The sequence below is a fragment of the Trematomus bernacchii genome, unplaced genomic scaffold (assembly GCF_902827165.1).
Source record: "Trematomus bernacchii unplaced genomic scaffold, fTreBer1.1, whole genome shotgun sequence".
Taxonomy (NCBI): Eukaryota; Metazoa; Chordata; class Actinopteri; order Perciformes; family Nototheniidae; genus Trematomus; species Trematomus bernacchii.
Genome location: NW_022987654.1, coordinates 2,979,809 through 3,001,917, shown reverse-complemented (window position 1 = coordinate 3,001,917; position 22,109 = coordinate 2,979,809). Strand labels below are relative to the sequence as shown.

Below are 22,109 nucleotides of genomic sequence, written 5' to 3'. Positions count from 1 at the left end.
CCTTGGTTCCGATCAGATAACAATTTTAAGATACAAAGTGTTCTAGAAAATCTCTGGCTTTTTTTTACACTGTGAATTTTGCTCAGCAGGAAAGGATTGGACCTTAAAGAGCCACTCTTTCACAGCGTATTGCACTGAGTGGTTTCCCAGCAAGACCCATCCTTCATCCTCTAAAACTTCCTCCGGCAGTGTTTGGCTTCTTATCAAGAATCTCCAGGCTAAAGTCTGTTTAATCTCAGCTTGGAAAACAGATGAAGGGTTGAGCGATGACCAGTGTGAACAAACATGGTTATGTAACGTTGCTTGGTTTGCTATGATAAAACATTTCTTAATGACTAAGACTGAATATCATCAGTTCCTCGCAGGAAACACATTTCTGTGTACATAAAAAGTGTTTGTCACACAGGAATGTGTTGTGTTTTATAGCATGTTTTTGGCACAGGTGTGAATTTAAATTGTGTCATTATATGAAGCACTACAATATTTCCATTACTTAAACTGTAATTATCTCAACTAAACTTTAAATGTTTATGTTGAAGTTCAAGTGAAGTGAAACCTTTCATTATATATAATTGGTCTTTTAAGAATCCTGCTTACGGCCCCAGGCAACTATTACTCACTTGTAGGGTCGGGCATTGAAGCGCTTCTCCCCGGGGAAGCCGTACATGCCACAGATGACCTTGCTGTTTTGCTCCGTCCAGTCCTCGTTACAGATCTGTCTCCACTTGCCTCCGTCTTTCACCTCCAAGAAGCCCTCAGTGATGGGAACCCTCTTCCTTTGAGAGTAAGTGGCCCTGAGCCTCACATCCTCCACCTGCACCGGGAAAGTCTGAGAAATAGAGACAAATGTTACATTTTTTATTTTTTATTTTTTAAGGATTCATCCTCTGGAGATAATGATATTGTGCAACAAACACATTGCAATCCATCCTGTGGTTGAGATATTTCAGTCTGACTAAAGTGAACCTACATTTGCATTCATAAATCCACACCTATAGCATAGATTACAAATGTAAGTAATAGCTCTGGTCTTTGGTCAGTGGTTGACTGGTGCTCGCATCTGATGTTATTAATGACAACCAACATTTTTAGAATCAGAATGCGGTTTTTCGTCCCACAGAGGGGAAGTTTACATTGTTACAGCTGTAACAAAAATATCTATACTTACATTTTTAATTTATGCTATAGGTGTGGATTTATGAATGGAAATGTAGGTTTATCAGTCACTTTAGTCTAGACTGAAATATCTCAACCACAGGATGGATTGCAATGTGTTTGCACACATTCATTATCTCCAGAGGATGAATCCTAAAGCCTTTAGGGATCTTCTGACTTTTCTTCTCGTGCCACTACTAAATGTAGAGGATGGGTTGCCATCATATTTAGCAGTGAACATTATCTTGAATTAATTACCAGCTGTCCAAAAGACAAGAATGTTATTTAGAGGATGTAGCTAGTTTAATCAGTACTATGGACTGATCCACTTGATACATTGTAAATACAATATGGCCTGTGAGTCATAAAGGAAGTTCATATTGTGAAGGAATGCAACAGTTTAAGAGAAAGAAAATAAATGCCTCTGAGACTGCACAGTTTGCTCAAATGCTTGAAAAATAAACCACGTTAAAGAATCTGAAGATTAAACCATTGTTTAAACTTGTTAAGTGTTTCCGAGGGGCTTCAGCAGTTTGGATGAATGTCTGGAATTTTTGCTCCATCTTTGTTTTGCTTTGGTGTTTAGAGCTGAAATGTAAGGGTCTGAAGGAAGTCAGTGGACATTACAGATGAAACATGACAGCAGCCATCTGTAGAAACCAGCTAACAGTTATAGTTTCTACATTCAGAAAAACCCTGTAATTTACGAATGTTATAAATGTCATGAAATGTGCCAGAGAAATTCATATCCAACGTAAATCATATCACGGTACGAGTGAGCCAAGAGCCTGATATGAACCAGTTGAGCACAAAGGCAGAGTCAGTGGTCTTTACCCTATGGGGTGGAAATCTAGCCAAATATCTTTTCAGAGACTCCTCACGTATCATCTTGGATTTCTCAGAAGATCAAAAAACAGAGAGATCTGATTAGTTATCCATAAAACTGTAATTGTAAATCAAGATTTTAAAGAGGCGCTAAAGACAGAAGCTTCTGACAGCGTTCAGGTTGGGACAGTGTTTGTGGGTGGTCCACAGTCTTATCTAAAGAGCCATTTGGTCAGAGTGAGGGTCACCGCCCTAGTTAGTATCATGTGTCCTGAAGACCCAATGATCAGGAAGTAATGTTAACCCTTGACCTCCAGGGCTTTATGAGAAAACAGCTACCTAATAACTCTGCCATTGTTCATTTGAGCCAAGTTCTGCAGTTAGTTGGCTGGGTGTGAGGTTTCACTGCGGACGCCAAAAAATGAGCCAAACTCTGAGCTGCTCACTGGTATGCAAATGCTGATTTCAGTCTTTTTTTTTTTACAGCCCGCATATTTAACTCTGCAAAAAACCAACATCCAGGCATGTCTCCCAGAAATATTAAACGTTTGCCCACAGCGTGGTTTCCTGAGATGGCGTCAGCCTGAGGGAATGTTCAAGGCTTCAGGCTCTCTAAACACTAAAGACTGCAGGAGGAGTCCCGACCGAGCCAGACTGTTTCTGCACTGACCCGGACCCCCCCTGACCGCAGTGGTTAGAGTGGGCAGAAACCACTCTTTCATAAAGAGATTCCTGCCGGCCATAGCATGACACGGTGTTTGCCGACAGTGTCTGGCAGAATTGGAAGGTAAGGAGACGTGATCATGCTGACGCCCACAAATCTGATGTTCTCAATTTGAAACCCATATTTAAAACACAAAATGGGAAAATTATTCATCATTGTATAAGAATAAGAAGCTACTTGAAACCCTAGACGAAAAAAGAACGAGAACTAATGTGTATGGCGCCATACTTATCTATGAAGGGCTAAACTGTGGTTAAATTGATATAGATCAGGAAGTAAAGTGGAAAATGTGAGTAAGCTAAGTGACGGCAGGTTTCAAGACCAAAATACACAGAACAGGACATGGGGTACGAGGTGAGTATGAAGTGGGGCATGAGATGGGTCTGGCTAGTGTTGTATTTGGCACAGAGAGAGAGAGAGAGGAAGCTGGCCGTCTGAACGTGTGAGACTAAAGAAAAGAGGACAGACATCCACAGCTGGGATAAGTCCAGGCATTTCCCCCCTAAAACCCAGACCACCAGACATAAACTCAGCATAATTCCGTTTGGCTGAGGCCCAACAGACGGACCCTCTGGTCACTTTTAACTGGTCTTTTTTAGAAACAAAATTGATCAAAGAACAGGGATATTGGTTGATATTTACATTGAAAAAAAGGCATTAAATCAATTTAGGAGGAAGTAATAAATGTCAGAAACAAGGATAGATTTAGATTTAGATACATAACCTGCACCTGCTGTTTGGTAAATCCGTACAAAATACCAGAGAGTATAACTGACACGTAATGGCCAATGCTACTTGTTTACTCAAAATGTTGACCGTTTTGGCAATCAAACCGGCCCAGATGTGAGGTGGAGGAACATGCAGGCTTTCTGTCCTGCAGGTCATACCGAGGTTAATCTCAACAGGACATTTCTATCAGGTTGCCTCATCCTACAGTCACTCCCTTTAGTGTGTGCAAGGTAGTTATTCATTCATTCTGTGGCCTTTCTCCAAAACTGCATTTTTTCTCCTGTTCTTTAAAAAAAAAACATGAGCAGTCTGAGCAAAAGAAAAAAGAAAAAAGTCTTTATTTAGCTCTATTCATTACTACTCTGCAAAATGAGCTTTGACCATTACTGAACTCTTTCCAAATGGAGAGCAGACTTGTTTTTGTTACTGGGCCCCCCCTCACTATGTAGATGTGTGAACATGAGACTGTGGTCTAGCCGGTGTCTGACTAATGCTTCCCCTTACTGGGCATTTATTCCACTTTAATCAGCTCTACAGCCCTGCCGCACGTTGTTCAACACGTGCGACCAGACGCCCACGCTCCCACCCAGCAGCCCCCTACGCCCCACCTTACAAAACAGGGCAAGTATGAATGATAATCACGCCACAGAAAAGCAGGAGAACACCAAGGCTCTTTCAAATGACTTTTACATCTGCCCCACCCCACTCTGCTTCACTGGCCCCACTGGCTGACTTTACTGAGGAGGTGTGTGTGTGTGTGTGTGTGTGTGTGTGTGTGTGTGTGTGTGTGTGTGTGTGTGTGTGTGTGTGTGTGTGTGTGTGTGTGTGTGTGTGTGTGTGTGTGTGTGTGTGTGTGTGTGTGTGTGCTATGCATCTGGAATATCTGTTAGTGATTCTTCTGCTCCTATCACAGCAATGAAAAGGCGAAGAATCCTTACAGATACACACAGATTCTTTTAAAATGGGTTTACATGTATTGTAAAGAAATCAATAAATGTCAAATGTCATTATTGAATTGTCCTGGTTAGCTGGACTTGACTAAAGCTGGAAATATTGAAAATAGACATATCCATTTCCAATTCCAGTTTTTATGCTAAGATATAACTTTAAAACGTTTTAACTATTTAAAACTATACTTTCTAACCATTCCTTCAGGTTGAGTTTGTAGGTTGTGTAGACCAAATTGAGGACTGGGACTTTAATTGATGATAGTCCAATTCATTCTATGTGTATTGCACTATAGTTCGATTTATCTCCATTGTATTGAAGTGACTGATGGGCACCCTTTCTGTATGTTTGAATAGCTCAAATTGTTCAATAAAACGTTTGTTTTGCTGCATAAAGGCACTGTGACTAAAAAATGTTTAACATTACTGAGTCTGAAAGGTATGATCATTTTAAAAAGGCAGGAAAGAATAGTAAAAGCCCAAACTTCGAGCACTCGGGAGCCCAAAAGAGAGCTGAGGCCCCAGTCAGAGGCCAGCTGCTGAACATGTGGTGGTTATGTCTGCTATCCTATCCGCAGGAGAGAAACCTCCGCATCAACCTTTTCTCCCCTCGAACCCTCTCCTCCTCACAATCCTCTTACATACATCATGCTGGAGGCGAATCCAACTCTGGCTCGGGTTCCCTTTTGTTGTACAGAAGCGGACTTGCGGAATTTGCGTAAGCGGATACAGTCATGCCTGATGGAGAGGAGCAACCTTTGCGCTGTTTAGAAGTGCAAGGAATCAAAAAACTTCTAAACGCAGCGTTGTGTTATTACAACTGGATTCAGACATCTTTGTGTTGATTCTGGATGTAAGTGTTTGGTTGGAGTGAAAACACTAAGTGGTGTGGTTTGCAACTGCAGCTGCTTTTGGTGCGGATTCTTTCTCTTCAGGAAAAACATGAACTCATCTGTAATCTGTTTATAATGATGTGCACGTTTCTGCAAGCAGTAGAGTGTGATTTATCAATTAGAACATTGACTTTGTGAACAGTCAAAAAGGCAAGAACAAGAGGGATAATGGTATTGTCTCTTCTGCAGCATGTATTATGCAACACTAGCCGAGCAATGCAGACTTTTGTAAAGCACAGACCAAAGAACATCCTAAAATAACTCTGATACCATGAGCCTCTAATTATCCCTAAATGACACATCACCCTCTCTCATAAACATCTAACACTCGAAGACTGAAATTTCAGGCATCCTCTCATAAAGGAGATATATTTAGCAATGATCCTGTGGACAATGAAGACGTGCAGAGAGACATTCACACGTAACAGCAACCGAATAAGGCGAAGTCTGTGGAGGAATCCCTACTAACAGATGATAAACAAGGCTTCCTGCCATTTGAGTGTTTAGTTCTTGGGACTGAAAGACCAAACAAACACATGCTAATAAATAAAGCAACTAGGCCTGGTAAGACAGACACGTAACAAAAGATTGCTGTTGCAATGAAGTGGGGCTACAGATTGTTCATGTTAAAAAAATGTAACATTTATAATGACAATAAGTCAGTCAGCCAGGACTGTTTGTTCTGTTGTTGTGGAAGGATTGTTCCATTACTAAATAAAAGAGGAAAGATCAGTAGCAGACGGTGTTAGAGACTAAGGGAAGGGTATCAGTATTTAGTATTGGTAAGGAAATAAGTTATTTAGTAATATAGTAATAGAAGAACTTCTCCAGTCATATGATACCTGCATGTGAGCCTCTTTGCGCCCAGAACGAAAAAGAAAAGTCTATTCGATTGGTTTTACTCGCAGCCAATCACGGCAAGCATTCTTTATTTGAATGCAACGTGATTGGTCCACTACCGCAGGAGCTACAAACTGCAAAGTATATGGTGTGGTGAAGTGGAATGCAGTAAATAATTGAACACAATAATGTATTTATGTTCAAAATATTTTTGATGAGGAGGAGTGTTGGTGGCATTTTACTCCAAAAATGGTATTCAAAAGTAGTACACTATTGGTATCGGTATCACATAGAGGGTATACTGGTATTGTATTAGAGACTTGTACTTGTAGAGTAACTTAAATTATATGAAGCCCTTTAAAAGATGGACATTACATGACAGATTGGAAGGTAAGACATAATGACCACTCTGAAAAGAGCCTGGGCCAACCCAGAAAAACTTTCTAGGATTACTTTTCAACAAAACTTGCAATTTACTTGATATTTGTATATTATTATGCCCTAATATTAGGTCTGCTAACAAGGTAGCATGTCTTCCATCTCAATGTGCCGGTGGAAGCTGCTGTTTTCATTAATGACAGACTGATGTTTTCAGTGGACTACTATTAACTTACCAGAGTTAGCTGCTACAGTCTTATCTTCACATATTTCCATAAACTTAAACATGATGTATCTCAAACAAAAACAAGATAATTGCTGTTTGAAAGAAACTTTGTGACCTGACTTACCCTGACTTACAGAACTGAAAATACCCACTTGAAGAAATTACTGGTTATCCAAGGATGTAAATCATGAACAGACACATAACTGACACTAAACGTTAAGAGGAAACAGACATTGGCCTGGTAAGCTGCACTCATCATATTTCAATAAAGATCTATCATCTTGAAAGTTGTAAAGCCCTTACATAGAAGCAGAAATACCAGTTGCTTCAACCATTCAACATTGACCTCTACTTGGACTGGACTCGGTTAGGGTGTTAACTTTCCAGAAAAAGCACAGAATGTCAATTCATGCTGTGAATAAACAGATGAAGGAACAGTGCTGCCCATTGCTGACGTCAGCACATGCATGGTCAAAGAGGTGTAGCTACACCTTTTTCCCATTCCTCTCCCCTGCGACTTGAAAGGCTACAGCCAGACCAAGGAAATATTTACAGGGTGGGGGACTGCACTACAGCAACACCCAAGAGACCCGAAATACACAAGATAAATAGGGAACAAGAGGGTGCTGCGGACATACACGACCAGTAAAAAGTAGTCGGTAATTAATTAATTAAATTTCCTTCATTCCAGTGACTCAAATACGCATGAGTAAGATACTGAGCTATTTCAGAAACACCCATCAGGTGTGTTGCCTTTACTGAACCCAGTACAAATCACAATCACTGTTCAGGGTTGTTGTAGAGAGTCTGGTGACACGGACAAATCTCCCACCCGACTTCTGGTATGAATAAACAAAACACTGGTATGAATGAAGTCATAAAGTGTTAAAGCATTGACTGTTTATCAGAGTGGCCAAACAAATGTTGCTTTATCTAAAATGTGTTTTATTAAAATAGGGAACCCCTCTATGGAAATGTATTTTAATAACATGTTCTCAGACAACATAATAGTATATCATCTTCTCTACCTCCCTTTCTCCTGTCATGAGCGCAAACCCACACTGACTTTCCATCCGGTGCAGAGGCGCTCCTGCAGCCAGACAGGATGGTCTTCCCCCCTCTATGAGTCATCGCCTAAATCTCCCAGGCTGCAGAGTGGGGGTCTGGTGTGGGCTGGGAGAGACTAATGGGAGCCTGACAAAGTCATCAGTGAAAATGGTCCAGTGGACAGCTAGGCATTTTATGCAGAGTTGCTAAATAATTAATTGGCTCCATGTCAGGGCAGATAGGATAACGTAATGGAAGAACAGTTCTCTCATTATGTACCAACACGCTGATTGAGGGCCAATTAGGCCATTATTTTGATTACTAGTCGTAACCATTTAATGATACAGATTGGAAAACCCTTTTGCCGGTTGCAACAGCTGTTTGTAAGTTCTTATTAACTTTGTTATTATGTGAGTTTTAACTAAATGGAGATGTATGCATCACTTAATGAACACGGTTTGCAAACATACTACTTTTGACAAAGAGATGAAGAGGAAATGGTCGATATATCTGACCATACATTGGATTAAAATGCTGTTAATTACTAACCAGATTTCTTTCATTACATTTCAACAAACAAAAACATTTGGGTAGAACCATTAGACAATATGCCAGATAAAGTTGGTTACGTTATTGTATTTCCAGAGTCTTACACTATTAAGTAATTGTAGTTCTTCACGAATTATTTGTCTCCTGATCTAATGCACCACAACTTTAAAGCTAGCAAATCCATATTAAGAATTAAGGAGGAGGACAAATAGCTGATGCAGCCGACACAACAAGTTTTTGTTATTTTGTTTGGGACATAAACCACAGGTTTACAGTGGCAACCCACAGCTATCTCAAGACTGTGGTGGAATATTGCTTCTTCAAATATCTTCAGACAGACGGACATTAAACTCAATCCACTGATCTGTCTGACTCACACTGGAAAGTTGGAAAGATTTGAAAAAAAATACTTTGAGCTGCCAGGAGCCATGATAAGTTCTGTCTTTCATCCTAAGCCTATCCTCTGTTCCTCTTTAGTTATTTTGTTATTGTGCTGAACATCTGTTCTGGTTGCAGGTGTGCACTTGCGATGAAGCGATCCCACCCTGATGTTTTCATTTGTGTGAGTTTATATGGACGTATCTAATTACTGAAAGTACCTCCTCGCTATTGGCCTGGTTCCGGATGAACTTGAAGCCTGGAATGCGCTTCTGGTTGCACATCACTCCGACATCTTCTGAGTGTTTGCAGTCCGACACACCGAGGCCGTTGGAGTGACACTGAGCCAGGCTCTTCTCTCCACCGGTGCAGTGCACGTTGTCGAACCAGATCCGGCCTGGAGGGAGAGACGCAAATATTTAAAGGTCTCCTATCATGCTATTTTTAGGCATAGTTATGGGTCTAAGATATATCAAAATATATAAAAAACATGTCTATGATGTGTTTTGCTTAAAATACCAAACAGATCATGCATTTTAGACATCCCTCATACCCCTCTATTTCAGGCCTGTTAGAGAACGGCAGGTTCGGGGTCCTTAGCTTGAAAAAAAAGAAGAGGAGGTGGAGCTAATGCATGCTCAGAATTCTACGAGATACTGCCGTGATTAAAATGCCACATCATGTTCCAAACCACATCAAAGATTATTTCTGAAACAGTATGGACCTCAAATGCGTTTTCTCTTGCGGGTTTACCACAAGGTGAGTTCCTTTTTTAATTCTTGCTTTTTTACACATACTCTCTCCAGCACAGGTTAGCTCTGAGTGTTAGCAATGCTTGCTAATGTAAACAAAGACCATATTACGTCCAAAACACGTTGGCCATTGTTTCTGATAGCGACGTTTCTGATAGTACCGTGGGTCCACATTACCAATATTACGTCATATCGGACACACATCTGGATCAGCTCCGTTGTGCTCCCGTTTTTAGAGATTTGGGTACGGAGGAAAAGAGAGAGGGTTTTGTTTTCTGACACTTTGTGAGTTCCCTGACACATCGAGGACACATATCTATGTGTAAAAGACATCAAAAAGTGCGTTTTGCATGATAGGTCCCCTTAATCAAATGGATGTATAGGTTGTGTGTGTGACTTTCTTCTTTCTTTTTTATTTTATTTGTGAATTTTTTTTCATTCCCATGTCGATAACTTTAGGTATAGGACTTAATTTAAACAATCCATTATGTGGTTGCCCTTGGCACTCACTAGTGGTGTAAAGTAAGTAAGTACATTTACTCAAGTACTGTACTTAGGTAGAATTTTGAGGTACTGGTACTCTACCCGATTATTTTCATTTTCTGCTACTTTGTACTTCTACTCCGCGACAATTCAGAGGTTAATCATGCACCAGAAGGAATTCATATTAGCAGACCTTTACCAGCTTTGATACCACTTTAATGCATCAATAATTATAGTAAAAACATATAATTTATATTATTCTGATATGGGCCAATCTGCACAATTAGTACTTTTACTTTTGGTACTTTATTTTGATGCTAATACTTCTGTACTTTTACTTGAGTAACATTTTGAATGCAGGACTTTTTCTTGTAACAAAGTATTCCTCCACTCTGGTACTTCTGCTTTTACTTAAGCACAACATCTGAGTATTTCTTCCACATCTGGCTCTCACAGATAACACCCTTCACACTTTAAGCATTAAGGCTGTTCCAACTCAGCCACAAGCCTATATTCCCAGTCACAGTACCCAATAATAAGGGAACAGTGCATGGGAAACATTTAAATGGCTGGTCCTAACATTGAACCTTGACTGCTAAAACTATGTTTCATACCTTTTTGATTTCTCTTTCATAATTTCCATTCCAAGTCTAGTCACTCAGACAGAGGGTAAACCTACTCATGTGGAGATGTGTTTGCTCCCCTGACACATTCTTTCAGCATCAACGTGCCCAATAAAAGTTGTCATGGCTGAGAAGATAATCTGCCGTCCAGCTGGCTGTTCACAACCAATCGTGAAGGAAACCACGTGGAAAACCAGCAACGGCCAGCTCATCGTTCTGACAGTGTCAACATGTTGCTGAGGAACATCCTGATCATACCGAGAGAGTGACAGCATGTTATATAGTCACGTAGCCTTCTTCTGGCAAAGTAATGTCCACCTCTGGAACATTTGTTATAATAAGAGTCTTCTGGTGCTGAAGCAGCTGGGTTGTTTAAAAAGTGAGCGTGGTCTCCGTGCACGTTTGCCAGGAGTAATAAATCTGGATTGCTGTGTTAAAACTATCATCCACAAGCCTTAAGGGAATGTAATTTCACCAACCACTGAAAAGAATGGGAAGCACAGAGCACAGGGGAGACATGAATTTTCTAATTGGCCTTTTTTGGGTTCTTTAAGGCAGCAACTTAACTCCAGCCACCCCCTAAATAAAAGAAATGTGCAAATGCATCTGATCCTATTTCAAAATTGTAGCCTGAAGCAGTAGCCTTCTTCTACTCTGATATATTTTACACAACCATGATGTTGTTAACAATCGCATATAATAGCTGTACAGGAAAAACATCTTTATCTAAACGAGCATCCATGAAGTTTTATTATAAAGGTTTGTCTCCCATTAGAAACATTTTGTGGTTTCTGTCCCTGATGTATAAGTCATCATGATGGGAAATGGAAAATTCTCTTGATCACTTTTATAGCCGTTTGACTTCACCAACAACAGGAAAACAGACAAAAGTAATTTCCATTCTCTCACATGCATACAGCTTGTCTGGGCCTCAATTACTCTGCTTTCAAACTAAACAACCATTCACCAGTACCAGAGGTACACTCCTCATCATGACATACACATATTGGGTGATTCATTAGTGCTAAATGGCAAAATGTTGCACACATTTTATGGTAAAATAAACGTTGTGCCTATTCTGTTATACAAAAAAAAGCAACTTAACAACATTAAAAATGACCAAAGGGAATTTTGGTAAACTTTAAGAAAAAATGTGGCTTATATAACCCTACAGGCCCCCCATTATATACCTCATTGCTAAAATGCAGTGCAGTTGTCAGTCTGCACAGTGCTGGAATATACATCAAACAGTTTGTTAATTGCTTCTTGTAAAATATAATGTGCGTGCAACATTACATCCATGGGGTGTATCACTTAATGTTATTCTTGAAATTGCTATAATAACTGTGGAGCAAGGCACAAAGTGAATTGCTTCACTTTTGAAGTGGCTGGCTGGATGTGGCCTGACCCTGTGGGAAAACATGTGCTTTTAACAAGGGACACTGAGTTAATTAACAGCTCCCAACTGACATTAACCACCAGCAGCCAGCACACTCTCAGAGCTGGGAATCTCTTTACTGCTTTCACCATGACGGAGGAATTCATACACTACAAAGTGAGAGGAGGGATGAGATTACGTCTGTGTGAAGGTCTGGTTTACACAGGGTTTCCAGTCCCCCCCCCCCCATACTCATACAGTATGTGATTGGCGTGTCTAAGTTAGACTCTAATGAGAAAACCAGCACCTGAGGGTACACGCAGTCAGACAGGAGGAAACCTGTACCTCATTCAAAGATTTCCATGGAACAAACAAAACTGTATAAAGAGATATACGGACTTGTAAGTGTGTGGTTGGCTGGTTTGTAAGATTAACACCCTACATGTATAACCCCCACCACAGTTGTTAAAAAGCTGGATAGCAAGATTTCAAGAGTTTGAAGGGTTTTGGCTAACACAAGGTTTAGACCAAATCCTGGAAACCGACAGACACTTCTAATAAAGTTTTCTTACCTTCTCCTTTTCCGTATTTGGCCGAGGGCAACCAGGACTGGGCGTCCAGGAAGCCGAGCTCTCTGCACGCCACGTGTGCAGCAGATATTGAGAAGTCATCATCACACACCGTTCCCCACTCGCCATTGTAGAAAACTTCCAACCGGCCCTCGTAGTGTTTCCGCTTCTCCCCGGCTAAACGTAGCTGGATGACAGGGGGGCTAGAGTCTGACTGGGCGTTGCACAGCGCCCACAGGGACAGTAAGGTGGACAACACACAGTGGATGGCAACTGGACGCAGCATGATGCAGGACGAGGCAAGGAAAGACAGTGAACTAAGGGAAGAGATTAAGAAAAAACACTGTAAGAATTCAATAGAAGCTGAACTGAACTATGCTTATTGAAGAATCTATAAGGAGATGGACTTCAAATGTAACATTTGCACATTCCTCAGAGTTATATTGAGAGCTGACCATTGCAGGCAGACAGTAATTTGTGGTGTGTGTGGTTCTTTTGTCCATAACTTGAGCGAGTTTCAGTATCAAATCTAGGGCAGGAACAGTTTGGCTTGGCCATCATCAGGCTCCCAGAGACCTTCTCTGGCCTCTGTGCAACCACAAGTATACGCTTCAGAATCGCATACAGGATTTACCACAGTCTGACAATATATAAAGCAACCAGTGAACATACTGACTGACTGTTTGTTCTTAAGTGCACTCTGAACTCTGGTTAATACACTAATTTAAAACTTACATAATGTTGATTCTGTAACTCTTAACTGCTGTGTAAAGAGAGATTGAAAAAGTCCAACTTAAAGTATCTGCTGCTTCCGCCTGCTTAACATTCATGAGAAGATATACCAGATGTTTCACAGGATCACAAGTGATGTATTTTTCGACTGCCAATAGGAAAGAAAAACGAGAATTGGGAAACGTTTGGGAGAGAACGAAAGCTGTGAATCTGAGATAAGGATCCCTCTCTCCATTTTTCTGACAGCCTAATGGAGAGCAAATGTGGGCTCCTGCAGGTTGGGGTGCTGCCCCTCTGCTTTATCTATAGATCTGTGCCTGCAGGCTGCTGAGATGAACTTCAGAGGGAAAGTTGACTCCACCTCGATATATCATGGCAAACCATGAGAGTGTCAATGGAGGGACCAAAGCCCCCAGGGAGGAATTTTGAGGAGGAAAGGGAGGGAAGAAAGACAGTGAAAGTGAGGAGACCTCCACGTCTTTGCAAGGGAGGAAGGAGGAGGGGGGCTTTCCGAGTTGACGTCATAGCAACAGCCAAACAAACTGTAGAGGCCCAGGCTTACACAAACACCCCTGCAGTACACAGTCAGTAAATTGTCAGACTTTGACGTCACTTGCGATCCTGTGAAAAATCTGGGTTATCTTCTCATGAATGTTAAGCAGGCGGAAGCAGCAGATACTTTAAGTTAGACTTTTTTAATCTCTCTTTACACAGCAGTTAAGGGTGACTGAAACAACATTATGTACGTTTTAAATTAGTGTATTAACCAGAGTTCAGAGTGCACTTCAGAACAAACAGTCAGTCAGCAAGTGTCAACTCCACATGGCCATTTATGAAAAACGAACACTTCTCTGGAATGTGTCTTGTATGTTTTAGATTATACTGCTTACAAAACCAGTGAAGACACGCCTCTATCCTAAAGAGAATTGTTCACATTTGACACTCCCTCCAAAACGTGTCTTACATTTATTTCAGGTTTTCAATGGAGAGTTAGAAAATGCCAATCATGAGGTTGCATGAGAACAATAAGGCCATAATACGTGAAAGCTGCCTGTCAGTGTAGGGTAGCCAAGTCGACTGGAAATAGCAAAATTCCACATGCTGAATGATTTGCTTCTCAGTCAAAGCCAGTTGCTCTTGCATCATTTGTTTATTTCAGTAAAGCACAAATCAACCATCAAGTTCCTGTTAAGCCCTGGCCAGCAGACAAATCCTGATATCCAGCTAGTAACACAAGAAAGAGTCCTGCAGCTTCATCAGGACAAACTGTAGGTCCAATGTCAGCAAAAGAGTGAAGCATAAATATCAAGGTAATGCAACTTTCTTTTAGATTTTGGTTTTTATGCTGCTTATGCAACACAGTGTAGCAGCCCACGTTCTAAGTTAGGATCACTTTTTGGGGCTGTAATAAAACAATATTTGGAAGGAAATACAATTAAATTAAGTTTAAAATGAGAAAAACGCATTTCTGCTGGCAAAGATGACAAAAAGTAATAATTGTACGATTTATTTTAAGTTTCAATACAGTCACTATGCAAGTGCAAGACAGCGTCCCATCAGGACCGCCAGAGTTTCTCAGAGTTGAAAAGAAACACTTACTTTGACAGACGAAGAACAAGCAGTAACACACTTTCCAGGACGCAGATTTTGAAGTTTCCAACTTGTTGCAGAGGATGAATGTGAGGCAGCGGTTCTTTGTCCCTTTAGTACTCTTCCTCGCTGTTTCTCTGCTCAACCTCACAGCTGGCCGAGCGCTCCCTTCCACTCCTCGCCACGCACATCAGCCAATCAGAAGCCGCCTCAGCATCCTGGACACGCCCCCTCCGGCCCTATCACCAGGGTTACAAAAACACACTGCAGGCATTTATGTAAAGCTCCGTTTGCTGACATCTTATGGCTTTGCGTAACCGTAAAGTCATTTGGTTTATTTATTAAGAAGGGACTATGCTATACAATTCTATTTACCTTTCCCATAAAAAGGACACAGTTATTTTTTACCAGGTTAAGTAAGCAATCTTTGACACCCAAAACTGACCCCAATGCCTTAACGTTTAGCTACAGGTTAATGCTAATGCTCAAATATGGAATTTGCTGAAGTTAAGTTTGTGAGTTAAAATGTTATTTAGGAAAACAAATTTATATGAAAATAAAATCCAGTGAGATTATTTATTTTGGGGTAAAATCAGTGATAAATTGTAGTTTATATGGCCACAAAGGAGTACTACACATTTTACCCTGGAAATCAGATCATGGCACTCCAAATTGTAAAAGCCTACAAAAAATGTTTAGCAAGCTTTCCTGATGATGTGTTCTTCTTGACTGTCATCTTCATGAGTGGAGAACTTGTGTAGCACTGTATACAAGGTACATTATTGCATATTTGAGACTACACAATAAAATATCACAACAAGTTTTTTTGGTACAACACTAAGGAGACAGCTAGTGTGTGAAGTGATTTTGGTAGCACTACACTGAATTACAGGGAAGTTATTTCATGTTTTTTCAACTTTGCACTTTGTAGACGGGTCATTCTCGCTGTAGGGTGCCTTTTAGTGTCCTGTACATACATCATCAAGTTGCTGCAAAAATGTAACATAAAAGTTGTTTGTCATATTAGTCTTAAGTTTTCTATATTTATTATAATGCCTTATACGCTTTAGACCATTTTTCTAGATTTTTTTCAGTTTTTTATAATAGGAAGTAGGCCTATGCTATTTTGCTATGTCCCAAGTACGACCCATTCAATTTCAAAGTGAGTGAAATTAGTCAAATCTTTAAAAAAAGAAAGAAAATGTTTTTTAAATTATTATTTCTGCTAAATTAGATATTACTCAATTTAAGTGCATTGATCATTTGGTAATAAAAATCATATTTTATTTATCAAACCATATACATTTGTGTGTGTCCCCTAAATAGTTGTCCCCCCTGTAGTATTAAGGAATATGCCTACTTAAAGGTCCCATGTCATGGCCATTTCTAATCATAATTCCATTGTTGAGGTCTACTAGAATAGATTTACATTGTTCAATTTTCCAAAATCACATTGGTTTTCTCATACAGCATCTCTGTAAAGTATGTGTATTCACTCTCTGTCCTAAACGGCTTGTTGGAGCTCCTGCCCCCCCCCCCTCCCTATGAGCCCACTGTGCTCTGATTGGTCAACTCGCCCACTCTGTTCTGATTAGTGAACCACCGTTACAGCTGAACATCAGTGATTATGTGTTACAATGGCGTTTGTTAGCAACCAGAAAATGACACCAGTAATGACAAACAGATGAGAATGCTGCGTGTGGTCTGGCTGTGTGCGGAGATCCGCGGAGCCGTGGCTGAGAAAAGATAAGGCTGAGTGAGTGTGTGTGCCGGCGAAGCTCCATGGAATACCACGGCTGAGAAAAGATAAGGCTGAGTGAGTGTGTGTGTGTGAGGAGCTCCGTGGATTGGTCCATTTGGACCTGGGTATCGTTACGTCACTATACCCAGGAAGAAAAAAATGGAAAAAGAAAAATCTCCAACGAGGCGTTCTGGGGCAGCATACACAGGTATTTTCTGTGTTAGAGTTTTACTCGCTACAGGTTGTACTTTGAGGGTTTGTGACTTTGCAGACCGTTTACATGCATACAAAGCTACATAACACACAAGGGGACGGGTAATAACCGGAAAAGCATGACATGGGACCTTTAAAGAAAAGCAATACACTCTTGTGACATTTCAAAGGCAAGTTTTTTTTTCTTTCTTCCCTCTCTTCTATGCTAATTGTCCAGCTCATATCGGCTTTTTTTTATATTAAAAAAAAGGTTGTTGATCGTTGCATACCTTACAAAGTTTGTTAAGAGATGTAGTTTGTGTTTTAACAACAATTGTATCTGTCAAGTTCAAATCCCTTAATATCTTTCTAACATGAGAAGTTAGTGTGTAATGCATCTAGTGGCACCAAGTGGCTACAACAATAAAAACCTGCCAGCCACATTTGGCAACTTACCCTTCTTCAGACATGTTTGGCTTCGTGAACGTGTTTAAACAAAGGAAGTTAAAGCAAGTGTTAAAGCAATTGGGATTTAATGAGGATGACCACTTGTTTTGTCTGAGTAAACATCATTATGTTACCTGGTGTGGACAGAAAGGTAAAGAATACCAGCATTCAGCCGCTACTGCAGTAAACGTGGTCTACTTTAAAGTTAACTGAACCAAGAAGGGGAGAGTTTGTTGTTTTTCTGTAAATCCAAAATATGTTGACTATAAATTGAAATGGTTAAATAATAGAATCCCTGGCAACACTGTTGTGGACCACGCCACATTACTTGAAATAGACTGTTTTGTTCATACGTTTATGTCTATATTGTCATAGTTGTTGAATTGGACGGAAGTGTTTTGACTCAAAATGCCACTAATGACATGTTTGTAAAAAGCAACAGGACATTGGCTGTGAGAGCAGGAAAACTGTTTTCTTGGTTCCCTGTGGGAATAAACAATGGCCAAATGCTCTTTGTTTCTGCTCATCACTGCAGTCATGCTGGACTCAAGAATTCAGGCAAAGGAGGAAATATATGAAATCTTAAACATTTATTCAGGAATGCACAAAATATAGCAAATAACATACAATCTGGGTATACTTAATTCTTCAATTTTACAAATATTAGGAACAATATTCTTTTCTTAAAGTATAAAATATACATATATTGTACTGTAACAATGGACTTGCATTAAAACGCACCCTTAGACTAATGTGACACCACTACAATAGGACACAGAGTCACACTGAAAGTCATTTCACAAGGACATTGGCAATTGATTGTGCTGACGTGAACAAGGCTGAAACACACCTGACCAAAAATACACACACCTTCCCCTTTTACTGCAAAACCAGTACTGTTGTTCAGGGTGTTTTGATCATAAAATATACATACTATACAGTACACTTAGACAACAGTTTGGAAACCACCGCATAAATGAACCAAGAAAACGCATTCTGTTATTTTTCACAAAAAAGTTAAAGTAAAGGCACACCAGCAAAGTTTGGGCTCACACATAAAATATGAATACAGTCCAAAGATATCTACATGGCAACAACAAAATGTGTAACTTCATTCAAATGCAGAGCAAGAAAATGAACATGGCAGTGCACATGGTTAAGCGTTACAGTATTATAAAAGAAAAGGTTTCACCTCTTAAGGTTTAAACTAAACTTTAATTTCCACCCATCATTGCCAAACTATCATCAAAATAATTCAATATTATACAACACAATTAAAGATTATCTTAAGTGCTCTATATATATTCAATCCCAGAGAAGTATGGTAGGCTTAATGTACATGATGTCGACTTTACTTCAAACTCTGCATAACTGAGGTTTTTTATCACACATTGTATATCTAACTGTGTAAAATACTGAACAAATGAACTCCTTGGCAACTAAGGATGAAGTATGAGTGATAGTACAGTTTGTTTGCTGATGAAAGTAGATAACCAAAACAAATTGGTAGCAAAAAAGATCTAAGGGGTCAGGAAACTAATGGCGCTTTTCCACTGCAGCACGTAGCACGGTTTAAGCAGGCCGTTGTTTTTTGCTTTTCCACTAGGGGTAGTTCCGGCTCAGGGCAAATTTTTCACCTTTTTTCTGGCCCTCCAAAATCGAGGTTCTTACCGGGCCAACAACCGAGTATGCTAAACTAGTGACGTAAACACTCTCGACTGCTGAATGGTCAGAGAGAATTGCTGGCAAGGGGGCTACAACTACAACAAAATAAACATATTTTACCGTGATTTAATTGTAATACACGTTTCAAAATGACGCCGAAGTGACAACATACTGATACCGGTCTGCAGACAAGACGGCAGACGAAAAACCTTTTAAAATGCGTGTTTTCTGAATGGAGATCGGATCGATCAGGCTAAGCTAACGTTGTATATGCTCCGTCCACACTCACAACAACGGCCTACAGACATAAATAAACCAGCGACTGTGTTCGCCATGACACAGACAGTCTGTGGTTTGTACTTGTTTAACTTTTGTCTAGTTTCTGAACAGATATGAGTGCTAACAGCTAACGGCTGATGTTTTGGTTTTGTGGTTCGCATTGAAGATGACGTCACGGCAGTTTTACGCAGCGTCGCTCCGCCCGCCGAACAGCTGATCGCCCCGCCTACACTGCGTTACTATAGTTATAGTTGTTTTAGCCCCCCTTCTTTTTGCCCTGTACATGCCCCCATTGGGCCGCTTAATTAGCCAATTCAAGGGTGTCTCATATCACTGTTATGCAGATGATATCCAAATATATTTCTCTTTCAAACCCGTCAAAATGGAAAATGGAAACACCCTCATCACAAGTCCGTCTGCAATTGAGGAGTGGATGTCAAGCAACTTCCTACAGCTCAATGCATCGAAAACGGAAGTCTTGATCTTAGCGGCTGATAACATCGCCTCTAAGGTAGCAAGCCACCTGGGTTCATTCAGTGGTAACATAAGGGCAAACATAAAAAACCTTGGTGTAACTTCCGATCAGTCTATGCTACTAGACAAACACTTCAAACTTCTGACCCGTACCTGTTTTTTCCATCTCAGAAACATTGCCAAGCTCAGGGGGGTTCTATCAAATGCAGAAATGGAGATGGCTATCCATGCCTTTATTTCATCCCGGCTTGATTACTGCTCTGTTCTCCTGCCTCAACAAAACATCAATAAACCGGTTACAACAGGTCCAAAATGCTGCAGCCAGATTGCTCACTCGGTCCAAAAAAACATGCCACATCACTCCGATTCTTTCTGCCCTGCACTGCACTGGCTCCCTGTCCATCTCAGAACCCAATTCAAGGTATTGGTTTTCACTTATAGAGCTGTCCATGGCCAAGCCCCAGCCTACATCAATGACCTGATCCTCCCTCATAGCACAACCCGGGCCCTGAGGTCCTCTGAGCAAGGCCTCCGAAGGGTGCTCCGAACCAGGCTAAAAACTAAGGGGGACCGTGCCTTTGAGGTGGTGGCCCCAAGGCTATGGAACAAACTCCCCCAGAAAATAAAAACCTCTGCCTCAATAGAGATTTTTAAGGGGCAGTTAAAGACCCACCTCTTCCGACAGGCCTTTGGGGCGTCGGAGGAGGTGAGTTAGTAGCTGTCTGTTATTGGTGTTCTATCGTATGTTTTATCCTATGTATTACCTGCTGTTGTTTTATGCCTTTTTATGCCTTTTATTCTACATTTTAGTTGTACTGTGAATTGTGTACTGTACTGTAAAGCACTTTGTACATTCGTGTTGAGAAGGGTGCTATATAAATAAAGTTTTACTTACTTACTTACCCCAGTTGGTAAACTGTAATGGAAATGCAGCATAAAGTGAGCCTGGCCTAACCATACCGTACTAAGCTGTGCTAGGTCCTGCAGTGGAAAAGCGCCATAAGATCAGTTTAGGCTCTCAATAGAGAGATGTGTCTTTTCTGAAAGCTGTATCATCAATCAATTAATCAATCAATCATCAATACATTAAGGACACACTGTGCTAAAATTCATCTGTGCTGTGTCCCCATATGTATTATCCTTAGTTTCCTACAGATTTGTATGTAGTGTGCTGTTTCAAACGTTAATGGAAATTCTTTGTAAAAGAACAAATGCAAATACATTTAAAAACACGAACAGTCAAAAACCTGTTGAATGCTTGAAGAATAAAACAAGCCTTTACTGTAAATCTTTCACCAAATATAAAAAAATCTCTTTAGGAATAATTAAATTCACCTCATATTGACTTTGTGCTTCTTCCACTGCGATGACATGATTAACACTATGAAAGATTATTGCTCTGGTTTCATATTCTAGTTTGAAAAGAGCAAGCGTTCTGGATTTCAAATGTATTTTTCAAATACATATGAGCAGGAAAAAAGAAAAGTGTGCTTATGTGTGATCATGTACAGTATTTACATGAATGTTGCAGTGAGAGTTTGAGTTAAGGCCACTTAATCTGGTCCCAGTTTGGCGATCAGTTCGTCGCAGATCTTAGTGAGCTCCTCAATCTCTTGATTCTGTGAGAGACAGAAAAAGAAAGGATGTTTACAAATGAGTGGCAAAGCTTAAATGTCAGCTCAGAAACACAATTCTGCAAAGATGAAAAGGTTTAAATGTAGAGAGAACATGTTTTTTTCAATAGCTCCCCTAAGACTCGATGTGCAACATTTGAAGAGGATTAATCAGTCGTTCTGTGTTTAATACTAACTGTAAATGCAGTAATTGTTGCATTTGTTAGGGCTCTCCTTTAACTTCCCCAGAGGCTGGTGTTAGTAAACACTGCCCCCTAGTGTTGGAAGCCATGCCAGTGTGTTGGCAGACATGCATTTATAACTCTGTGCTGAATGCCTGCACACAATGAACTACTTACAGTGATTTTTTACAGATCGCTGTAATTGAAGCACTTATGAAATCACCGTATTTAACACCATCATTTACATTTTAACATTGCGAGCCACAGGGGTGGGATTTCGCTATAACATGTGATCTGTTATTGCACCAAACGATACTTTTCCAAAGCAAAAAAAAACAAAGTTCCTCTTGGTGCAAAACAAGTAAAGAGCTGAGGGGAAGACAAATGATCATTTTCACTAAACTTAAAAACAAAAACAGACATTACGAAAAGGGGAACGGATGTGAAACAGGTTTTGTGAAAAAGATGAACTTAACATTGGGAAATAGTGCTGTAATCCCACGAAGGGTGACATAAAGACCACATACAATCTAGGGCTGCTCGATTATGGCAAAAATCATAATCTCGATTATTTGGGTCAATAACTGATATCACGATTATTAAAAACGATTATCCATTTATCATCCATTTATTTATTGAAAAAAAAGAATTTGAACAGTATGTTTTTAACAGTTGATTACCCTGAACTTTAAGTATAA

General features: G+C 40.2%; 2 protein-coding genes across 8 annotated transcripts in view; both read right to left on the bottom strand.

Annotated features, from left to right (window-relative positions):
- loxl2a (lysyl oxidase-like 2a) overlaps positions 1–14,944 on the bottom strand; it is a 30,347-nt gene extending 15,403 nt beyond the window's left edge. The window contains exons 1-4 of the mRNA XM_034134948.1: positions 14,828–14,944; positions 12,500–12,813; positions 8,913–9,088; positions 621–829 (exon numbers count right to left, since the gene is read on the bottom strand). Coding sequence (XP_033990839.1) covers positions 621–829; positions 8,913–9,088; positions 12,500–12,782 — 668 coding nt within the window. The 5' untranslated portion in view covers positions 12,783–12,813; positions 14,828–14,944. The remainder of the gene's footprint in view (positions 1–620; positions 830–8,912; positions 9,089–12,499; positions 12,814–14,827) is intronic.
- Positions 14,945–20,951: 6,007 nt separating this feature from the next.
- LOC117486485 (transforming acidic coiled-coil-containing protein 1-like) overlaps positions 20,952–22,109 on the bottom strand; it is a 31,028-nt gene continuing 29,870 nt past the window's right edge. For 6 of the 7 annotated variants that reach the window (XM_034134943.1, XM_034134941.1, XM_034134944.1 and 3 more), the window contains one exon: positions 21,170–21,235. In XM_034134943.1, coding sequence (XP_033990834.1) covers positions 21,170–21,235 — 66 coding nt within the window. Of the gene's footprint in view, positions 21,236–22,109 lie in introns of all 7 variants that reach the window. The other variant, XM_034134938.1, reaches the window with a different exon arrangement.